Source organism: Dasypus novemcinctus, chromosome 10 (assembly GCF_030445035.2).
Source record: "Dasypus novemcinctus isolate mDasNov1 chromosome 10, mDasNov1.1.hap2, whole genome shotgun sequence".
Lineage (NCBI taxonomy): Eukaryota > Metazoa > Chordata > Mammalia > Cingulata > Dasypodidae > Dasypus > Dasypus novemcinctus.
Window position 1 is genome coordinate 99,059,488 of NC_080682.1, and position 24,907 is coordinate 99,084,394.

General features: G+C 32.4%; 1 protein-coding gene and 3 pseudogenes across 1 annotated transcript; all 4 read left to right on the plus strand.

Annotated features, from left to right (window-relative positions):
* The first annotated feature begins 1,568 nt into the window (after positions 1 to 1,568).
* On the plus strand, positions 1,569 to 2,486 carry LOC101434693 (olfactory receptor 52D1-like; annotated as a pseudogene).
* Positions 2,487 to 4,261: 1,775 nt separating this feature from the next.
* LOC101428559 (vasculin pseudogene) lies at positions 4,262 to 4,931 on the plus strand (annotated as a pseudogene).
* Positions 4,932 to 13,674: 8,743 nt separating this feature from the next.
* On the plus strand, positions 13,675 to 14,610 carry LOC101434264 (olfactory receptor 52K2-like). The gene has a single exon (XM_004471730.1). The coding sequence runs from the start codon at positions 13,675 to 13,677 to the stop codon at positions 14,608 to 14,610; it is 936 nt and encodes a 311-aa protein (XP_004471787.1).
* An 8,215-nt stretch (positions 14,611 to 22,825) lies between these two features.
* LOC101433832 (olfactory receptor 52R1-like) lies at positions 22,826 to 24,587 on the plus strand (annotated as a pseudogene).
* Positions 24,588 to 24,907: the final 320 nt, after the last annotated feature.

Consider the following 24,907-nt stretch of genomic DNA (forward strand, 5'->3'; position numbering starts at 1 on the left):
TGAGCAAAACCCAGGATCAAGTACCAGCCTGCAAAGGTTAAAATCTTATTTTTCTTAGTATAACTAGTATTACCCTATTACACTATTTCAATACTTCGTATTGCCTTAGCTCATCATAGACTGGAATTTGAACCAAAATTATTCATTAATTTCAAATTTAGTTTTGTTAGGATACCTTTCCAGATTCTCTCTTCACATATTCAAAGATACCCTTCCTTCACAAAGATAACCTGATATTTGTGAGCTCTGAGTTGCATATAAAAGTTTGTGAGAAGCAAAAATTAATGTCAATTTATTGTGAATTTGAGAAATATATTATGCTCCTTTTGGAAGATTCTGATTAGCCATTATAAAAAGTACTCAAACCTCTTAAGCTGAATACTCATGTTTTCAAGACTTAGTGGGGAAGTGGATATAGCTCAGGTGACTGAGCTCCCACCTACCACATGGGAGGTTGCTGGTTTGGATTCTGGTGTTTCCTAAAGAAGACAGTGGGCTGGCATGATGGGCAGATGCAGCAGACTGACACAACAAAAGACACTAGAAGTAAAAACATAATGAGAGACACAACAACACAGAGAGTAGAGGTTCTCAGTGCCTCCTAAAGAAGGCAGCAAGCTGACGTGATGGGCATGTACAGTGAGCTGATGCAATGAGAGATGAGGGGAGGAAAACATAATGAGAGACACTACAAAGCCGGGAGCAGAGATGACTCAAATGATTAAGCACCTTCCTCCCAAATCAGAGGTCACATGTTCAGTTCTTGGTGCCTCACAATGAAATAAGGAAGATGAACAGACAAAGCAAGTGAAAACCAACAAAATGATGGGGAGAAATAAAAAAATAAAATAACTCTTAAAAAAAAAATACGATTAAACCCCACCCCCCCAAAAAAAAATTTAATGATTTAACTTGACTCTACTTTGTAAAAATGGTGATTTCTTGCCATTTAATTTAGTTGACTTTAGGAAGATAAAGACTCTGCCTTTATTAATTCCATATGTTACATTCTAATATAGCATCAGCTTTGTTCACAGTTTTCTTCATTTTGTTCTGTCAGTCATTTAACTCAATGTCTCCTTGACATCATATCTATAAGCTCTATCATTGTGAAAAGGTAAGAGAGGTTAAATATATATGTTGCTAATCGTATCCATGATGATTTGTTTTTGTTTTTGTGTTTACTTCTCAGATAGTTGAAAACTATATCTCCATCAGAAACGAATTATCTACTTCCTCTGTAACATTTCTAAAATGCATCTAAATGCATCTATTCTGCTGAGGAGCATACTAGGGGAAAAAGCAAGAATGTTACTTAAAAATGCAAAAATTGACAATTTCAGGATACTTATCAATTAACTTTTTTTATCTGAAAAAGTGCCGTTCATCTGTTTGATACACTGAAAGAGGATACTAAAGAGAAAAATCATTCGATAGCTAATGGTATGTTATTGGGATATGAGCTTTTAATCTAACCCATAATAATGATGAACCTTTGGGATTTACATATTTATAATTTTTGTACTTTTTAATTAGGACAGAATTATGGAATATCTGTTATTTGCATGATGTTAGCTTCCAATTTGACCAGTTTTCAATGTGCCACCTTCCTGTTACTTGGCATACCAGGGTTGGAGGCTTCCCACATCTGGATAGCCATCCCTTTCAGCCTTGTCTACCTGCTGTTGCTGATGGGAAATGCTGGCCTTTTATTAATAATCAAGACAAACCCCAAAGTACATGAACCTATGTGCCTTTTTTTATGCATGCTCTCTTTGGCTGATTTGATGCTCACTTCTACACTTCTCACGATACTCAGCCTCTTCTGTTTCAATGACGAAGAGATGGACTTTGAAGCATGTCTCACTCATATGTACCTCATTCATTTTCTGTCTACTATGGAATCTGGATTATCTTGGCCATGGCTTTTGACTGCCACCCTCTAAGGTATTCCATTATCTGGACACCCACTGATTTTAGGTCTGGGTTTGATCATTGTCTTCAGAGGCGCTATCCTCCTCAGCCCACACCCCTTCTTACTGAGATGGCTTTCCTACTGCAGAACTGTTATCTCTCATACCTACTGTGAATTCATGGCCCTGATAAGGTTGGCGTGTGCTGAGACCAAGATCTGTAAAGCCTGCAGGCTGATTGTGGCCTCCTTGACAGGGGGTCTGGATTTGATATTGATTATCTGCTCCTATGTCCTTCTCCTTCTCGCTGTCTTCAATCTCCCATCCAAGGCTGCCCGCCTTAAGACCCTAAGTACCTGTGTCTCCCATGGGTGGGTCATCTTGGTGTTTTATACACCAGCCATTTTCTCCTTTCTCACTCCCAGGTTTGGCCACCACATTGCTCCACATATCCACATTTTTGTGGCCTATATATATCTTCTTATTACACCAATGATGAATCCCGTTATTTATGGTGTTAAAACCAGGATCAGGGAGGGATTCTTTAAATTCTTATTAATCAAATGTGTTTAAGTTTGGTGGAATTTGTGTTTCCTCTGGTCATCAACAAAGATAAGGGGTTTTATTAAAGGAGGCGAAATTGAAAATAAGCAACATTACCTTAGAGAGGAAAAATTTTCAGTTAAACTTCAGATTCAAATAGTCTAGTAGAGCACAGCACACTGACTCCTATAAGCAACTGCAAGTGCAGAAGATAGAAAAGAATTAGAAAAAAATTAAAGAAAAATTTAGATATTAGCATTCATTATTCTATACCTAGTATTTGGATTGACTTTGGAACTTACTAAACTAAAACTGAAATTATATTGAGAGTTTAACCATAATCATAACCATCTTTTGTTGCCTCTGCAGATTATGACTCCCCAAAGCATAAATTTGCGAATAGATATATTAATCCCAATATACATTTTTTCACTAAAGACTCACTCTCCAAAGACCCAACATTTGTTCTCAAGTTATTATCAGTTAATCATCAGTGAAATGAGAGTAGAGACTAATATTTGTAGTCAGAAATACCGGAAAAAATATAAATAAAAGTGATACACATATGTGGGAAACTAATTTACAAGTATTACAACAGATTTAAAATTAAAATTAAATTCTTTCCTACTCTACCACATGGCAATCTCCAAAAGTAAGCATCAGCAATGAATTTTCAAAACCCGGGTTTTACAATTAAGTTGGATTTCTATCATTTCTTTTATAACTTTTCAGAGACTGTACTATGTTTTTGATAATACAGATTAGATGAGACTTTTCTCAGTTCAGCAATATATTTTTAATATAATGATATATTTTGAGTTTTTCATATTGGTTTATGAAGATCTATCTCATTTCTTAGGATTACTGTAGTATGAAGAATATATTGTATTTTATTTAAGAATTAATCTATTAATTTATATGTAAATAGTTTTCAAATTTTCTTACGAACAATGCTTCAGAAACATTTTATTACATGTGTTTGGTCTCTACATTTCTGGAATTTAGATTAAATTCCTAGAAAAGGCATTGGTGAGGCAAGAGGTAGGGGTTATTTAAATACTGAAATATTTTGCAAAACTGCTTCCAAATTATTACAGCAATTATATTCTCACAAAAGTCAAATGTAAGACCTGCCTGCCAACAATGTACATTACTATACTTATTAATTGTTGGCAACCTGATATATAAAATAATAGCAATTATTTTCTATCCTTACATTTTCCTATTTTCTTCTCATGTAATTTATTTTCTTATTAAATTTTTGTGATTTCTGTGTATTAAGGAAGTGATCCTATGGTCTACTGAAAATGTATCTTTTCTTTTTATCACGACATTTAAACTACATGTATTATATATTTTTAAAGTTGTAAAGTTTCACTTTTATACAATCATTTTTCACATATGAGAATCTTAAACTCCAATTACATTATAGACTGAAATACCTATGAAACATTTTCAAATGCTGAGTAGAGATATCAATCACATTTCCCCCCCCCAAAAAAAAAATTTAAAAGCATCACATCAAAATGTAAGTAAAAATAACTCAGGAAGTAATACGACAAACTTGGTTTACTTAAAATTACTTTTTCAAGGCCTACCAAAATAGGGTTTCCATATATGGGAAAACCTTTTATTAGATCATCATGTCATGCAGATAATAGGTAAGGCTACCTTCTCCCCAGCTCAGGGTTTAGAAATGAAATGTGCCTTTGCACTGAGTAAAAGATGGAAAAAAATAACTTTTCCTCAGAAATTGAAATCACAAACCCAACTCATTGTGAATTCTAGCATAAATTTACATGTGGATGGCTGGCAACGTCAATGCTTCAAAATCAACTATCAAAAATGTTAGTTCATCAACAAATTCAGTGAAGGAATGTAACTGCTCAAATTCTTCACCCGTTGACAAACTTAATCAACAGTCTTGTCTAACCGAACTTACATGGATGTGCACTGATGGGAGGAGTCAATTTTTGAAAACAATGAAAAGGGACAGAATAGAAGAGGAAGATCAAAATGAAAGCCATGCTTGCTCAGAGAAGGATGATTACTCATTATTTTGCAAAACAGCAACAGTACTAATCAAGAGAGGGATATAAACCGAAACTTTGATGAAAATGACATTCCACAATGTTTGGGTGATTTTTCAACAGATCAGTTCATCTCCAACCTTTCACAAACTGATGTTCTTTCAAGTTCAACTGAGGCAGCACACAAGTTGTTAAAGGAGAAAGGCTGGCAGGAAAACAGTGAAAATGCATTGTGTGCTCCATTAGCTGAGGATTAAATGAGAGAATTTCAAGTTATTAGTGAACAATTACAGAAGAATGGTCAAAATAAGAATGGTATTTTAAACAATGGCCTGATCTGTGACTTCAAGTTTGGACCCTACAAAACAACACTTTCAAACCCACTATTATGAATGATGAAACAGAGGCAAGTAGCAGTGTCACATCAGATGATGATGATGTGTGAAGGATTTCCTAAAAGCATTAGAAATTTTAGTGTGACACATCTCTCATCTCTCTTAAGTTTGGGGGTGAATTTTAAAAATTAAAAACTATAATTTATATAGTAAAAAACATTAGAAGATAATTTTAAGGAGAGACTACAATATGAAGAAAACCTCGAGTGTTGTTTTGGGCTGTGTTGAACATTATTTCTTTGTAAATGAATGTTGTCGAAATGAGGACTTAGGTTAATCCAGCACTGACTTTCTTCATTACTCCAGCATTCTTCTGACTAGCAATGTGACAATGTAACAAATGAGATTTTCTTATTTAATAATGAAAAATTGTGTATTGTTTTGCAAAGTTTCATCTTAAAATGGCCATGTCTTAAGAAAAAAGGCAGTCTACACTGTTTTGCTTGCAGAGTTATGTTTTTTTCATACAATGGAAATCCTTAAATCCACTTTGTGCGCCCTCCTTCCCCCTAACAAAGGAATATATGGCATGTTGGATGAAATTGTAGCACAGTGCACTAAAATATTAATTTCCTGTTCTCTGCTGTCATACTAGTCACTCATTAAAACATAAATTGCTCTTTTGCCTTTTGTACAACAGTAATGTTACAGAAAGGATTTGCCACACTTTCTTACAAATTTAAGTGTTTTATTTGGGGATGTTGTCAGACCAGAATTTCCAGAGTTGATGGAAAAGATACTTGTGGAAAAACTTATATTGGTAAATTGCACCTGGGAACGAACTAATCACATTGCCTGGATCCATTTATAACATGGAAACAAACTGAATGTTCAGAATCTTGTCTTTTTTGTAATGTTCAAGGTATTGACCTTTAAAACCAACATACTTTACTCATTAAAACAGAAACTGCTTTCTTCATTACAGATTGTGATTACTGAGTTTTGAAAAAGAAAGCTCTGGAAAACAGCCTTCTCATTATTAATGGCTTCACAAGCATATTTAATGAACATCCACTCTATTTTGATTTGCACATTGCTTTTAGCATCATTTGACTTACTGCTAACTAGACAAATATTTCTTGGCCCTGTGTATTTGTATTTTTATTTTTCAAGCTTTATTTTTCCCCATTTGCTTTTAACTTCCCCCTTCCCATCCCCATGTTTAAATATATATATATATATATATATATACACACACATATATATATATATATTCTGCTTGTAAATTACAGAATATAATCTAAGAGCAAAAATGTTTTAGGTTTTTACATCAGGTTGTTCTAATCATAAAGGTTTGTGTATGTATGTGTTTTCTCAGAATACTTCAATGTTTTTACTGTTTCCACTTACCCAGCTTCCACTAGGAATCAGATTTTTTTTTTGTTCCCACTGAGACTGGTAGTGGAGAGAAAATTAAAACAACAGTGCGCTCACGCCCACAAATTTTTGAGGACAAATTAGTGTTACCAGAAAATATTAAATTTTTCTTGCTAGACAATCTTTTTAAATAGGCTTTTTATTATATGACACAATTCAGTCTAATCATCTAGAGTTAAAGGTAGAAGTAGCCATAAGCGAACCTAAAGCACTCATTGATTAAACTATGTCAGTAATACTGATTTGAATGGCTTTGGAACTCTTAGATTGCACTTTTGGCTAATAGATTAATGAAATCTATTACATATAAAATGTTTTCAAAAGCAAACTAAAAGGGATTTTAGAAATGTTGTTTCTTCTCACAGGTTTACATTTAAACTTTTGTAAATTGCTTTTAGAAAGATTATTTTCTGTCATATTCCTCATATGCATATGATTCTTTCTGCTTTAGCTCCCATTTACCAACATTTAACTAAAGGTTATTGTACATTCATGCATTGTAAAGTGAGATGTGTTTAGCAGTTTGAGAACTCTTGGAGCTAAGTAAGCATAATTTAAAATTTCTGCCTAAATTATGGGCAGCTAGTATATAATTTGGACCATATTGTTTCTGCCCATAGTGCAGAAATCTGTGTGGAACTGCCGAACTCAGAATAGGTCCCTGGGCTTGGAGGTCTGAAAAAATTTTGGCTGCTTCACACTCAGTATCTCTGCAGCTAGTTTTTTGCTTATTTTTTTAAAACCACTTCATTGAGGTATACATTGACTTACAGTACACCATGCATTTAAAATTCATATTTGAATTATATTATTTGGTAAGTTTTGACTTACATATACACCCATGAAACCACAATCACAATCAAGGTAGTGAATGTTATCAATCACCCCCAAAGTTTCCTGGTGTCCATTTGTAATCCCTTCCTCTCATTATTTCCCCTTTTGTAGAAATTTTTTTCGTGTGTATAAAATGTAACTAATGAACAAAATTCTCAAAGTAATGAATTTAAAATAATACTGAAAAATTGTCTTATTCGTTTGATTTTAAGATGTGTTAGAATAATCTTAATTTCTGTAAATATATTTCTATTATAGTTGATATAAATATAGAATTGTTAACTTAAAAAAAAGAAAAGTTGACAGACATGTACTAGTGCAAATAGCTGTCAGTATAGAATTTTATACCCAGAGAAAATAAAACCCAAGGAGTAGATCAAACTAAAAATATTTTCATAAGAAAACAAAACACCTAATTCATTCTGTTATCATCAGACCTTTCTTAAATGAAATTCTAAAGAATTTAATACAGAGAGAAATGTACTAATCCCAGATGGAAAATCTGAAATGCAGGAAAAAATAATGCACAAATGAAGCAATAACGTGGAGATTTAAACATATACATATAATTTAATATAAATTAAAGCATGCTACAGAGACCTTGAATAAGTAAATAAATATGTTGACTTAATAGAGAGAAGATTAAATATTAACATAAGAATGACTAAGGAATAAATATAAAGCACTCCTCTAGACTTATAATGCTCATTCTTTAAGAGAACACATGGAATATTTATAAAAATTTCTCATATACTAACTAGGCCTCAAGGGAAATCTAAACAAATTTGTAGGGATTCAAATTATGAAGAGTTTATTCATGACCAAAGCATAATTAACCTAGATAGCATCAGTAAAAAGATATCAATGTATTTGTAAATTGAGACTATCCTTTTATATAAGCCATGTATCAAAGAAGAAATCATAGTGAGGATCACATTATTTGAACTAAAGTTTACTAAATCGTATATAGATTTTGTGAAACAAAGCAAATATAATTTGCTTTAGCAATAGGGTTAGCCTAAAATATATATATTAGAAAAGATGAGACTAAAAATTAGTGACTTTTTTCTTGAATCATGCATTTATGAAGTAAATCTAAACAAAGAAAGTGTAAGTAATTATTTTTTAAAGTAAGAGTAGAAACTAATATTATAGGAAATACCCAATTATACCTTGTAAGAAAAACAAAAGCAAGATTTTTAAATAATAATAATAACACACATATTAGTTGTAATAACAGCAGTAATTCTAAATCCACTGCAACATACCTTGAACCAACCAAAGGTGGATTTCTGGTAGATTCCAGAATCAAACGTAATATGCAAGCATGTCAAACTTTTATGAGTTATTGCCAGAGAATATTTTCATGACATCACTTTAGGAAATAGAAATATTTGTAAAAAGGATTTAAAACAAACACCAAAATATTAAAGGGAAGTTTGATACACTCACCTTTTTTAAAACAAAGGACTATCTGTCTTACAAAAGTCATTAGGAACATAAAAAGGATAATCCACAAACTGGGAAAATATATTCGTGGTGCATATAGCTAACAAAGGACTACACTTAAGAACTCCTGAAAATCAGCCAAGACAAAAAAAAAAAAAAAAAAAAAAGTTATAAAGGTGTCTGTCATAAGGATGAGATCTAGGATGGCCCTTATAGAATAGATACAAAGTCCAAATAATGTGCCCCATGTAAATGTTTACCTAAGGGCAATCACTCCAGGTACAAATTATGAGCCCTGTTGTGGTTATTGGTCAAATACCCCTCACCCCCCCACACCACTCCAATCATTGCTTAATGGGCTCATGGAAAAAAGATGGAGGTTGTGTATTGGCTCAACAACACTGATCTTCACTCACCAAGTCTGATCAAGATAATGCTACTGCAGAAACTAACAGCAGAAACTAAACCCGAACACTTTATAGTACGCCTTTACAAAGTGAACTAGCCAGCCATGTGATGGCAAGTAAATAGAGTTTAATCACTTTTATTGTAAAAGGAGATATGTTTTATTCTGTCTAGAATAGGATGCACTGGATATGGATTCGGTTTTTCTTCTCAGAATGATTCTACCAAAATCTCCATTGTCAGATTACATAAACCCTCATTCACAATTAGGCAATATTGCTTCTGACTAGAAGGAACTTTCAACAGCGAAGGAAATGATGGAATAGTTTCTTGCCTGAGGAATTCCTTTGTCTTATCACACATCTCATAACCCTGAAACAGTCACCTTGATAGAAACATAGAAAGGGTATTGAAGATTTTGTTACAGTGCCAGCTGGGTTCTAAAATTATACAAGAAATTATTCATAATAAAAATAAATACAGCTCCTAATCCTCATGATAATGCTACTATATATAAAATATGGGTTCTAATACCTAAATGTAAAATGATCAGCTATATAATCACACTTTATGATAGCTGGTGATTGTTACTTTGTTAACTGAACTAAGTTCTCTTTTATGGGAGATGTAACCCCATTTGTACTAGCAAAGGAGGAAAATTAAGGGGCAATTTTTAATTTGAAAGCCATGTTCTTAGGTGGTCTTCATCAGTACTATTTAGAAATAAGAGAAGAGCATTTACCTATTTTAAGATAAAAGAGCAGTTTATTACTTTATTTCCAATTACCTTGAGATTATTTTTTAATCTTTTCTAAATTCATTTTTATTGAGTTATATCATTTGTACATGAACATATATAAACAGTAAGTGTTTAGTAAAAGTTGTGAACTTACAAAATAAACATGCATAACATCATATAGGGGTCCCATGCATCACCCTACCTCCAATACCTTGCATTACTGTGAAACAAACTTTGTTACAAACTATTCAAGAGAAGGGGAAAAATATGTTCCTAACTATATTCCACATCTTACATTTGGTGTATTCTTCCCCCAACACACCCTATTATTTTTAAAATATATTTCTATTACTGAAGTTGTGAATTTCTTACAAAACAATCTTGCACATGTGTAGAATTCCCGTTTAAAAAAACACCCTTCACCAATACACCACACCATGGTGGAATATTTGTTACAGATTTTAGATAATATTTTCCAGCTATTACCATCAACCAAGGTCCATAGTGTATACCTTGCACACTTTTTCCATACATCCCTATTATTAACAGAGTACATCTTTCTCATTGATGAAAGAATATTACAGAATTGCTATTAACCACAGTCCAAAAGTTACAGCAATTGTACTTTTTCCATGCTTCTTCTCATTCCCACCACCCTGCAATAACTTACTGATATTCTACTATAAAACTGTTGTGATGAGTAATAGAAGAAATTTTAGCATCAAGGTGGAGAAAGTGGCCACAGTAGTTGCTGAGGGCAGGGAGAGGGAAGAAGAAGATGTTTGGGTATTTTTGGGATTTTGAGTTGTCCTAAATGATATTGCAGGGTCAGATGCTGGACTTTACATATCCTGCCATAACCCATTGAATATACTGGGGGAGAAAGCCAACTACAGGGTAAACTATTATCTAGTTTATCTATTATCTAAGTGCAGCAGTGCCCCAAAATGTGTTCACCGAGTACGATGAGTGTGCCACAATGATGGCAGAGTTTGTTGGTGTGGGAGGAGTAGGGTGGGGGGTTCAGGGTATACAAGAAGGTCTTATATTTTTTAATGTAACACTTTTTATGTGGTGTATATATCTTCAAAAAAATACAACTTACAAAAATGATGTGGAGGGGGTGGGGAGTGGGTTATATGGGACCCTCTTATGATTTTCGTTTTTGTATGTTTTTTTAATGTAACTTTTCTTGTGATCAATTAACTTTAATTTAAAAAAAAACATCATGTCTCAGAGGGGAACTATCAGTACATCTTTCCTTCTTAAGATGCTGAATTCTCTCTATGCTGTTTAAACCTGCCTGATTCTAACTCTTGAGTTTGGGAAACATTCAGGAGAATTTGCTGGTATTATCATCATCATCCATTAAAATTTCATATTTAATATTGATAATGTCACTCTGAGGTTGATGCTATGATCGAGGATTATAGTGACTAAGATGAGAGTAGGAAATGAGTTTTTCTCCTCCATCTTGCACCTTATTCACTGCATTGTGTTAATTAGTGGGGCCTCAGAGATGGTGTCATAGGCATAGGGTGGTATTTTTTTGCACCAAAATCCTTGATCCCCTTTGCCCACGCCAGAAAGAAATGCCATTTTGCTCAAGAAAATTCAGATTTCTTTATTCTCCCTGTCTAGAGGCTAAAATTTAAGGAAAAGAAGAAATTAACAGATACGTTAGGACAGGCTGGAACTTGTACGTGCTATTAGTACTTCTTTTCTTCTGATAGGAATTTCATGCTTCAGTGGTCTAACTTACCTGTTTTCTTCTTTACCTTACCTTACACATTAGAAAAAAAGGTGGATAATTCATAGTGAAAAGTAGCAAAGTCACTATGAAAGTAAAAACCTTTGGTTTGGGAAAAGAAGTAGTATAGAAAAGAAGCAACTTCAATTGATTGTTTCTTTAATTTGTGATAGTCTGCAGCCCAATAATGAGTGAATATTTCTTTTAAACGTATCTGTTCTCCCTTAAGAACTATGTACCTGACTATGAGCAAGTTACATAATAGTCTGAAAGTTCAGTTTCCTCATGTATGAAATAGAAATATCTCAAATATTCTGTAAGAATATTGTATGACAAATGATTTCTTCAGTAAATGGTATCAGAGATTAAACATGTGAGGGGTGCTCCAATCTCTGTTTTTGATACACTCATGTGTTCATTCATTGTTGTCCTGATATCCTTTAGTTCTCTCTCTGTATTTTAAAGTGGAATTTTGTTGATTTGGCAATCATCCAGTTACTGCAACCCTAAAATCACTTTGTAGAACCTTAAGGGAGAAGAATTTCCCAGTTTTACTAGTTGTTCAAAGATTCTGTTTGGGAAAGTCACCCTAGAATACCTTTCACCAACCTCTGGGTCTATCATACTTCTTAAAGAAAAATGGCATTGGGTAAGCTGATATACTTTATCCAATATGTGATAAAATATTAAATTCAACTTCTATTTCCAGTATTGCAGATACTGGACTGTTGATATCTTACTGAAAATGTTCAAAGCCACATTGACCCATAAAATTTTTAAAAATTGAACACGGAATTTTTAAAAGACCTTGGACTGTGCAGCCTCATATTTTTCCAGTGTAATCAGTATGCACTTATTCCCCAAAAGTACAAAGAAATGGTTATAATTGTTACCCTAATTCCCATAGATTATTTAATTGTTGATCTATATAGATTGAGCTCTAATGACCATAAAATTCTCCAATGTTGTGATGTGCAATCTCAGTGAGAATGCTCTTGAGGAATTGTGAGAGAAACTGCCATCCATGATTATTTACAGTCATTCTCATGAGACATTCGTTTTGCAGAAACCTCCTGACAAGAGTTTTTGGCATCAGGGCAAGTAGTGAGAGGGAACTAGTCTGCCTTATTAGCATTCAGAAAGATGAGGGCTACCCAAGCAAAAATTATTGACCAGATGAAGAGGTAGGAAGACTATATGTGAGACAATGGCATTGCTACTGAGAGTTAGGGAGGAGAGGAATTGAATTTTCTTAGCAACCTGGGCATTGTGCTTATCAAACAAATTGTCTCCACTCATGGGGAAGATACATGATCAGGGAGGTTTTCTGTGTGCTAGTCTTGAAAAATTTAGTATCTACGTTGTAGGGCAGTCTACAAAGTCCCCAAAATAGATTGTGGTGGCTAAAACAAAGGCAGGACTTGGTGAATTCAAAATGGAAGCTCTTTATCAACACTAATGGAAGTATTTTATATGATAAGCATTTTTCAGGGCTTCCTTGTACATACCAGGTACTTTTGAGAATTTAAATACATTTAAGACTAAGAAAAATAATGAAGGAAATTATTTAGACTCTGGAATGGTGTACATCTGGCCACTCCTTTAGATTGCTTATTTTAGAGAGATATCTGATTGGTTGGTGTGTGCTTTGTAAACTGATTGTAATATAGTGAGACTAAAACTAATTGTCTTTCTTTACAAATCTGACCATATTCTCATAAATGAAATTTTGCTACATATGATGAACTTGTTTAATCTAGAATATTAATGTGTCTTTTATAATGGCTTTACATGTAAATGTACAATTTTTGAATGAAGAGAGCAAAATAGGGGAATATATGATTTTGTGACAGAACCAGAGGAGTAATTTTTCTGGCTCTCATTCATTTAATGAAATATGAGCAAAATAAGCAGAAACTATATTATCAACACCATTGTTTATATATGGAAGCTATGGAGCAATAAATCTCAATTTAGGTACAGTTCTTTCTCTCTCTGAAGGTAGAGTGTACCGTGTCTTTCCTTTTTTGATTTTTGATTCTGTAGAAACTATTACTGGCCAATTCTGCCCCTTCTTCTCATCCATATCTTAATCTTCAACCAAGTTTCTTACCACCAATATGCCATTAGACTGCCACCAAACAGTCTAGGTGCAAAAGAAGAGTATACTTATGATTTAATTTACCTATTGAAAATGCCTTTGCCAATACTCAAAATAGAGCTGGTTCAGTGACTAAAAATGCGAGCACAAAACAGAACTAATTTCCACCCAGCAACTTTCTTCCTCCTTGGAATCCCAGGGCTGGAAGAGGTGCACATCTGGATATCCATACCCTTCTGCCTTGTCTACCTTCTTGCTCTGATAGGGAATTGTGCTCTTATTTTCATCATCAAGACAGACTCCAGTCTGCATCAACCCATGTATCTCTTCCTCAGCATGTTGTCTCTGAATGATCTGATGCTTAGCACTACAACCCTTCCCAAAATCCTCAGCCTCTTCTGGTTCAATGACAGAGAAATCAACTTTAAAGTTTGCCTTGTTCAGATATTCTTCATCCATTCCCTGTCCACCATGGAGTCGGGATTCCTGTTGGCCATGGCCTTTGACCGTTATGTGGCCATCTGCAACCCTCTGCGGCACTCTACCATCTTGACACATGGAGTGATCATGGCTTTGAGTTTGGCCATTGTCCTACGTGGAGTTATTCTGCTGACTCCTCATCCTTTTTTACTGTCGGGACTTCCCTACTGCAAAACAAATGTTATTGCTCACACGTATTGCGAATTTATGGCCTTGATCAAACTGGCCTGTGCCAATACCAGAATTTACAGATTGTATGGCTTAATTCTGGCCTTCCTTACTGGTGGGCTCGACTTCATGTTGATCATTTGCTCTTATGTTTTCATTCTTCATGCTGTGTTTCTTCTCCCATCAAAGACTGCTAGAGCTAAGACTTTGAGCACTTGTGGTTCCCATGTTTGGGCCATTTTAGTGTTCTATACGCCTGCCTTTTTCTCCTTTATTACACACAGGTTTGGACATAGCATTGCTCCACACATCCATATCTTTATAGCCAATATCTATATTCTTATCCCTCCCATGTTGAACCCCATCATCTATGGCGTCAAAACCAAAAATATCTGGGAAAGGTTTCTTAAAATCTTCAAAAAATAAACATATTTTAGTCAGCAATTAAAATTATACAGCACCTCCAGGAAGATAGATTATTCTATGAAACCATGCCATTGTTGAAAGACAAATAATTCAACATTATCTAAGAAGACAGAACTTCCAGATAAGCACTGGGCTTACATTTATTCAAAAAGTTTGATAAATACATGGAATAGAATAGGTTTATCAAATAGGAAATAGGAAATATTTGTAAGAGACATTATTGTTTTTAAGTATAGGCTAATTTCTTAATTATTATGTACTCAACAACTAAATTTTGGTTCCAGACAATTAGCCACTCATTAAGTATTTTTTGAAAAAAGTTCATTCATTTCATCTTTTATTGGTGCAGATATAGACATTCAATAGAGATGCAGCATTTGTTCTCCTCTTTCTAGGAATTAGTAATCAAGGAACTCAAATTAAGAGAATAATCAGGGGTAAAACATGTACCTAATATCAGGATTATTGTTCCATTATCAAGAAACTGGGGCCATAACTGAGGCTTAGCTTATATTATTGTTTTTTATTTTTAAAATAATTGATTTTGTGTAATTAATGTAGAAGTTTTATGTTAATATATGTCACTTGAAGATTTTAGTAAATCTTTTGTTTCAGGAATAATTTATCCCTTATGTAATTTTAATGTGGAGAATAATTATAAAACAAAGTAAAATAAATGGAAAAAATTGTGGGGGTTATCTGAATATATGCACACAAAATTTCCATTCTGTTAGAATATTTTTCAAAATAACCATTTAAATCTAGGGTCTTAATTTTTAAGGGAAATGTTACATCTGTTTTCACACTGGCTTTATATAAAATAGATCATCTTATTTTCTTCACAATGATTAGGACTATAATTTTTTTGATTGCATGTTGTTATATTTCCTTATTTAGTGAAAAACTAAATATAGAAAAGATAAAAGGAAAAAGGAAAAATATTATTCTGACAAGAAACAATGGATATGTTGTTAGTCTTATTGTCATAAAATTATTTATACATCAAACTTACAGGCATACATGAATGATAAAATTTCCCACGAATGTGAAGTTCTATACTTACTGTTTTTTACACTAGATATTTACATGGGTTTTATTTTTTTCCTCCTTTCTGTACATATTCACAAAAGCCTCTCTACAGCTAATCTTGTGAGACACTTAGGTATCATTTTATACCTTTCATTTTACTAATATTTTATAATTGACATACAATATTAGAGTCAGGACTGAGTGGCTAGTTTTAAAAGTTAATGAAATCGAATATATATTTAAAATGGAACAGTATACATTTAATAAAATTTTACTTGATGACAATGGATAACAATGAATATTTATCAATATAATATTATATTTATCAATATAATATCAATATCTCATTAACCCCTTGATTGTTATAAAGTATTACATGACAAGAACATATTGTAACTTAACTAAATTCTCTATTTATAAGCATTCAATTTATGTTTTTACTTATGCTATTAAATATTGATACACTAACTACCCTTAAATATTTTCTCCTTCTATTTTACGGAGGAATTCTGAATTGTTGGATCACTCAGTTGAATGGTATGTGTATTCTGATGATTTTAGAAATGGGTACTGCCAAATCACTTGAGATTATTAAATAAGAATACATCTCCACAAACAATGTAAAAGAATACACTGTATCCTAAAGAAAAATATTTATGTTTCTTAAGAATTTTCCTCTATAACATGTAAAATATGATATTCAATTTTCATTTGCAATTTCCTTAAAAGTACTCCCATGCGCAAATATTTGTATTTACAGGCCATTCAGGATAATTCTTTATTAAATTGTTTGTAGATACACTTTCACAATTTTTTCTGTTTATTTGAATGGTTTTCTGTTCAATGCATCAATGTTATTTGAATATTGAGGTTAATATGTTTCTAGCTACCATCTCCTCTTCAAGATATCTATTCTTCAGATCTTATTTTTTATTTATCTTATCTTTTGCTATAAGTTTTTGGGAAATTAATTACAGCCAAGTCATTCTATATTTTCCTCTAAGAATTTCAGTGTCTGTAGTTTAGCTGATTGATAATTAGCTAGCTAGTTACCCAAGTAGATAGAAAAATATATATATATGGGAAATTATTTTATATATTCCATATTCAGCAATATAGAATATTATGTATATTAGAATATTTGCTGCATTTTATAATTTAAAATTTTTATTATATTCAATCTGGCTCTTATGCTTCATATGCATGGAGCTATAATTCATTTTGTTCTAGATGAATAACCAATTCTTAGATTACATGAATTAAATAAACTAGTTTTATTCTATTGAATTAAAAAAAACACTTGATGCATATAGAACTCCCATGTACCCTAGGACATATTAAGGGCTCTTTATTATTTTTGCATGTATCAATTTGTCTATACTTAATTTTGTATCTTGTATGTTTTACTATTTCATGGTAAGTGAAGATTTTGTTACTCTCATTTTAATAAATTATCTGAATACTTGTTGTACAAAGTGTGTTCCGTAAACTAGCATCATCAGCATCACTTCAGATCTTACTAGATATGCAGAATCACAGGCCTCACCCAAGTCCCACTGGATTATAGATCTGTATTGTAAAGAAGTTGGCAGATGATGTGTATGTACATTTATATTGTGAAACATGGATATACATCACTCCTAAACATTTAATCTTCCATATAAAGATAAAATTAAAGAAGCAAAAATTATCCAAAAATAAGAGAAATAAAGGGCAAATATATGGAATATAAACAGGTGGGATAGCTAGAAAACAGAATAATGTGGTAGAAATAATTCCAAATATATCAGCGTTTCTAATGGGAGTTAGTCACAGCTTCTTTTTATTGGTTATAGGAGCACTTTATATATTGTCCATCTAATCTGATTGAATTATATTATTGTGAATGGATTATTTTACTCCATGGTTTACTTTCATCCTAATACTAGTGATATTTATGAGCAGAAATTCTTAATTTTAACATTGCCCAAATTATATTTTCCCTTTTATTTAATCTCTTTTGGGTCCTATATAAGAAATCATAGCCTACTTCAAGTGAACATATTTTCCTATCTCTTCCTTCTAGAGTCTATATATTTTTAAATTAGCTTTACATTCATTATGAAATTGATTGTTTTGGAGAGAAGGTGTGATATGGGCTGGCATAAACATCATATCTAACAACCTACTATGCTTTGTTTGAAAGTCCAGCCTGTACATTCATTTTTTTAAATCATACGTAGATTTCTTTTGATTCTATTTTTAAATTGGTCTACTTTGAAATCCCTACACTGACACATAATTTCTAAATACTGCTGTTTTTTAATGGTTCCATTATTTCTTATTGCATGTCCTCTAGGAATCTTGGGGTAAAGTTGTTAATATTTTGCCATTCTGTGTGATAGTTGCTTGAGGTTTATATATTTATGTTTTGAATGTGGTTTCTTGGATTAAGGAAATCCCCCTGTGTACTTATCTTCTACCTATGCTAAGTTTTATAAAATTTTTAATCATAAATGTCTACTAGATTTTATGAAAATTTTTCTTCATATATTTAGGTGGTTATATGTTCTTTTTTTCCCTTTCTGTCATAGTCACTGAATATCAGTGTTAAACCAAATTTGCATCTATGGAATAAAGCAAAATTGGATTTACTGTCTCATACATTATTTATAATTAGATTTATTTGACAATGTTTTGTTTAGGATTTCTGTCTACCAATGATAATAGGTTTTGTACACAATCTAAGCTGGTATATGCTATTACCTGTCATTTTAGTCTCTTCTGGATCATATTGTAAACATTAAGAACTCTGTTTTCAATAATAATTTATATTCTTATTTTAGCAATGTAGTGTTTCTCTGTTTTTAATGTCTTCTCTATCAATTCTGGGATTCCATTGAATATTTGTTGTAAGTTTTTACTCAGGTATAGTATATTTTATTTTATTCCATATTTATGATCTTCTTATTTTTCTCTACTGCAATGTCAAAATTACTTCATTTCTATTTTTCAGCCCATAATTCTCATTTTCTGATTATGATAAATTTTTATCCCATCTATTAGATTTTATTTACCATATTAATATTTTTTTATTTCTAAAAACTTTGTCACTATTGTTATTGTTACCCATTTTTACATTCATGTGTATTTGTATAGCTTCTGGTTACAGGCTGAGTCTTCTGATTTATTATATTATTTTTATTAATCATCCAAAATAGTTATTCTGTATTGCTTCTGATGATTCCAATATTAGAAATATTTGACAAATTATAATAATTATTTTTGTTTCTATAGATTCTTACTCATGTGGACTTTTAACACTAAGCTTAATAATTTTTCACGTGGTTAATATTTGGCTGAACTCATCCATCAGTCATGAGTAGCCTATGTTGCTACCTACTTACTGTAAAGTGTTTCTATATACTTTAGCAGGTGATTGGTCAATTGGTCTTAATAAACGTTAAGAAACTAGACATTTTTGCATCATTTCTGTACTTTTTAAACATATTTATTCAATAAAAATAAACTTAGGGCTGTAAACTCTGGGGAAATTACTAACACAAATATTTTTCAATATTAAAATTTTAGTCCAAAATAAATTAATAGTGGCATCTTTCCTCAAATTCAGTGGTCAGATTTACGGAAGAGAGTGCATCATCTCTTTTTTTCTTTATTTTTTTCCCTTTATTTTCTGTCTTTCACACATTTCTTCCATTCAGCTGAATAACATTTTCTCCACGATTGGGTTAACAGGAAGGAAGACTGAAAAATAAGAAGTAAAATATTACTAATTTAGAGCTCTTTGATCTACCTGAAATTGTTATTTTTCCAAATAATTATTATCTTTTGAATTGTGAAGTGAGATGTCCCTGGTCACACCAGTATGGGATTTTCTGTATCTGCGACTCAGCAAATCTCCAGCTGGGTTAAGAATCTCTTTTACAGTTTCCCAGTAACACTAAATCATTTTTATTATTTGATTATTGTAATTAATTTCCCTTTTCCTTTTATGTATATAATAAACTTTACTTTTAAAGAAGCTTTAGATTACAGAAAAGTTACATCCAAATTATATACTCCCCTCCCCCTCCCACATTTTCCCATAATAATCACTTCTTACATTAGTGTGGTACGTTTTTCAATTGATGAACAAATATTGGAGCATTCCTACTAACCAAGGCCTATAGTTTAACATTATCGTTTACACTTTGTAATCTCAGGAGATTTGCAACCAACACCTTCTCTCTAGTTCATCAAATTTGCCCAGGACAACTAACAAAATGTTGATGATTCACAACACTCATCCCCAAATAAGAGAGTACCTACAACTGAAAGCAAAACATTTCCTTCCATTGGCCCCATAAGATCTAAGCACCCTAAATCTTTATGAGTATTTCGCTTAAACACACCTTCCTGAATAGTTTGCACTGGGGAAGAACATTTTCAACATTTTTTCCATGGAAAGATATTAATATATCCAAAGAACATTTCTTCCAATTCTGCAAACTCTCTTCAAGGATTTTTCTCAATAAAATATGAGACTTGCATTCCATAGTCTAGATGTGGGTAATAGGAATTTATTGTTAAAGAATGTAGCATAAAATTAAGTGCAATAATTTCATATACAGCTGATCTTGGTTCAAACCTTATATCCAACTTTTTCTACCTGTGTAACTTTGGTCACATTACCTAGTATCTATCTTCATCTGTAAAGAAAGGATCATAATAGTACCTAGCTCACAAAGTTGTGAAAATAAAATGATAGAATATATGCAAATCTTGTATCACGGTTTAGGTATATAATAGTGCCCCAGTACATTTCATCTATTATTTCTTTATTATCATTAATATTATTATTGCTACATAAATTAATTAATATTAATTTATTAGCATTTTAAATATTTTAATAAGATTAATAATTAATATTATTATGTTACATAAATTAGCGTATATATTCCAAGCTTGTTCATGCCATATGCTTATTCAGCACAAATAAAAGCTGTATGGTACACCAGAAAATTTTGGTGATAAATATGGAATAGTTCAAAATTAATTGAATATTCTATTTCTTATATAAACTTATGATGATGAAGATAAAATATCAGAGAAGATGTTCCATATTGAATATATATAAACTTCCAATTAAATGAGAAGTAATGAGAAATTTGTGAATATTTCCATAAATGCAACTTGTTCTACATCAGATTTAATGTTTTAAATATTTATATACAATTTCCAAGCACAATTTTATGGAGATATATTTAAATTTTTGAACTTTTATGAACTATAATGTAGAAAATTTATTGCTATAATAGAAATATAAAATATGCTTTTTATAATAATTTATAAATTCATAATTACACTTGGATTTTCTAAGAGCTTTTCTTTGATGCTCATTAAAAATAAAGTATGAGGAAAATTTGTCAAAATTAAGGACACTTTTCCTGAATCTGTACTTCCTGGGAGACTTCATCTGAACTTCCTGCTCCCTTATTATTCTGTACAGTTGCATTTAGGCTGCATGTCATGGTTTTAGGGCACCTGAAACAGAAAATGCTCTAGATTTTTAACAGTTCCTATCAATAGTTGAAATAAACCTTAACAAGATCAAATTCTTAGCTTTGATCAGGTTGTCTTGATGGATCTCAAGTACCATTTTCTCAGCATAATAAAAACATCCTCTTTACTCTCAGATGTGTCATTTTTTGAGTAAAAATCATATGACTAGTCTAACCAGGAAACATGGGATTAGATTCAGTTCTTCTTGACCTGAAAGTAACATCCCTATCGGCTTCAGTCCACCTCAGGCTCTGCACACCTACCTTGAGGGATGAATATGTCAATATCATCTGATACCTTCATGACCCATTTGAAACAGACGGAGTTTTATGTGTATTTTTTCTTTTTGGAGTGTGTGGTTATTTATCAAATATTATCCTCAGCTTTGATGTTTCAATCAAAATTATGTAACAATGTGAAATTTCCTCTCTCCACCCTATTATAAGTCTAAAGTGTCATTCAAATCACTTTCAACCTCTTTTTAAAATTGCAATTTGTTTTCCCAATTATTTAAAATATAAGCAAAATCCTAAACTACTTTTTAAAGACCTCTGGATAAATTTATGATTAAAATCCTTTCTCTATTATTATTTCTTTAAAAGGCACCAGCTAGACAGTCCGTCTTTCTATTCCTTGAAATAGTTAAGCTCATTCCCATCTCAGGTAATTTTCATTTATTTTTCTTTAAGCTTTTGGATCAATTTTCTATGTATTTTCACATGATCATTTGTCTTTTAAAATGCTTAATAATTATTAAAACATAATTTAACAATATTTATTTAATATAAAATTGTGACACCCCAGACAGACATATATAATATCACCATGTTTCTTATAAAGGTAAAAATATATATCAATATGCATATATGTATATAGGTGTTTATATATGCATATATACAAATATAATACATGATCGTGTGTATATAAGAAAGAGTGCATATATATGTATGTAAGAATTTGTGTATATGTGTTTATATATTCTTTTATATAATATATATGTGTCCATATAGATAATACATATATATTAATATGTATATATCGCCATAGTGTGTATCAAACCATTTTATTGTTTTTTGATGTTTATATTTATACCTATCTCTATGCCTATGTCTATATTAATATGTATATTTATTTTTTGTATTGATTCGTTATAAGATATATGTATGTTTGCATGTGAGTAACAATGCGATTGCAAGTTAATTCTGACAGTAGAGCAGAGATCCAATTTTGTGCTTTATTGATGTGTTTCCTCATCTAAGTCTCCTACTTAACTGCACCCTTGATTTGAACTGAATTAATGTGGTTATCAGAGGCCTGAAACTTGGAGAAAATTGTTTCTTTGATAAAGCTCCTTCAGTGTCTCTCAAACTAAATTTAAATACTACCTGACAGCATGTGATAAAGAAAATTCTGATTACCTCAGGCATTACCCACAATTCCCAGAAGGTGAAGGTATAACTCTAGTAGAGTTTGGATCCCTGCGACTGCCCCAGTGCGGCTATAAAAACTGCTATGAACCTGCCATGCAGAGAATAATTCAAATCTAGATTTTATGGCATCCATTCAGCACAACATACTTAATCTTGAAAAAAGAACAGCTAGTTCATTTGTATCTACCACAGCATAAAGGAAAAGGAAGGCAATGATGAGAGGACTAAAGCATCTGAGGTAAGGAGGAGTTTCCTGAAGATAAGGGATGAATATTCAGAATTACTGTGAATGTATGATATTCAACTATGCTTGAAATAGACTGACAACAGGCAACAGAAGCAGAAAATTTGGTACTGAAGCCAAGTCAAGGCTTCCAAGGTTAGCCACAGTTTTGAAGATGGTTAGGTACTGCATTTGGGTTTTTTTTGTTTTGTTTTGTTTTGTTTGTTCAATGCTCAAAAATTTGTCATGGAGGCAATAATTTGCCTATAATTTAAAAAGCATAGAAATAAGAAAAACTAAAAAAAAAAAAAAAGAAATATGAAAAACTTATTATTCCTTCATGCGTTACCTCAAAGTTTATCTATTGAAAATGTTTTTATCATATAATAAGTCTTCAAAATTATTTGGAGGGATAACTTTTAGGGAAAACGTAGATTCCTCCTCACCACCACCGTTGCTTTGTTAAGATGTGATTAACCTCTTCTACTTATCGAGAACTTTACTCATCCTGGTTATCAAGGGTATGATGAAAACAACTAGTATCAGAACCCTAAAGCAGGGATATCAGCAGAGAAGATATTCTACTCTTCAACCAGCCCTTAATTAGATTAATAGCTGACACCAAGGGATGCAATAGTTTTAATTTCCAAGAAGCTTATAAAGGAAGACATAAAAATGAATAAATTCTGGTTGTGTTTTTACACAATTCTGTTGCAGATTTATCAGAGTATGGGTACATTTGACTTCACTCTGAAATATTCCAAGAGCAAATGAGAGAAAGTGAACAAGAATCTCTGCATGTAGTATCACCATACTTGACTTGAATGCCACTTCATTGGCCAATCCCAGCACCTTCATTCTGATGGGCATTCCTGGTCTAGAAGACTTACATATTTGGATATCCATCCCTTTCTGCTCAATGTATGTTGTAGCCCTCATTGGGAACTCTGTCATCCTTTTCCTCATCAAAACAGAGGCTGTTCTCCATGAACCCATGTTCTATTTTCTTTCCATGTTAGCCATCACAGACCTCATCTTGTCAATCTCTACCCTTCCCAAGATGTTGCGTATCTTCTGATTCAATTATCATCAGATCAACTTCCATGCCTGCCTCACTCAGATGTTTTTCATTCATGCTTTCTCTGGTGTGGAATCAGGGCTTCTTGTGGCCATGGCACTAGATCGGTATGTGGCAATCTGCAATCCTTTGAGACACTCATCCATTCTTACAAGTGCTGTGGTGGGCCAAGTTGGCACAGTGGCACTTCTGCGGGGCTTAGTGCTGATGTTACCACATCCCTTCCTGGTAAAGGGATGGCCATATTGCCAGACTAATGTGGTACCCCACACATATTGTGAGCCTATGGCTGTGGTGAAATTGGCTTGTGCTGATATTTCCATCAACAGTCTTTATAGTTTGGCAGTCATTATTTTGATTGTTGGAACTGATGTGATATGCACTTTTCTGTCCTATGTACAGATACTGCATACTGCATACTGCATTTAGTCTCCCTTCTAAGGATGCCAGGCTGAAGACCCTCAGCACTTGGGGATCTCATGTTTGTGTCATCCTCACCTTCTACATTCCTGCACTTTTTTCTTTCCTCACTCACCATTTTAGTAGGCATATTCCACGTCACACCCACATCCTGCTTGCCAACATGTGTTTATTGGTACCCCCTATTATCTATAGTGTAAAGACCAAACAAATCCGAGAATGCATTATTCAATTATTCATGACTAAAGTCAACTGAAAATTTTGAGCATTGCCTTTCTTATTCTCAATTTCCTAGGATGCTATAATAGAAATTTCTTGGATTTTGGAATCAGCCAGACCTGGAATGAGAATATCAATTCTTCCACTTACCACCTCTGTAATTAGAATTTATATACACTTATAAATTGATAAAATAAGCACACATCATAAATTAATTATTACAAAGTGTTTTATATTATTTCTAGCACATTTAAGTGTTTAAGATTAGATTATTTGTTTCATTACTTCCCTGTTCATGTAGTTACTTAGTGTCTTTATAAAACATATTTATTATTTTATCTAATAAGATTAACTAAA

Bases quoted from the DNA above. Each gene is read 5' to 3' on its own strand.
- LOC101434264 (XM_004471730.1), top strand. From the start codon at position 13,675: ATGCGAGCACAAAACAGAACTAATTTCCACCCAGCAACTTTCTTCCTC.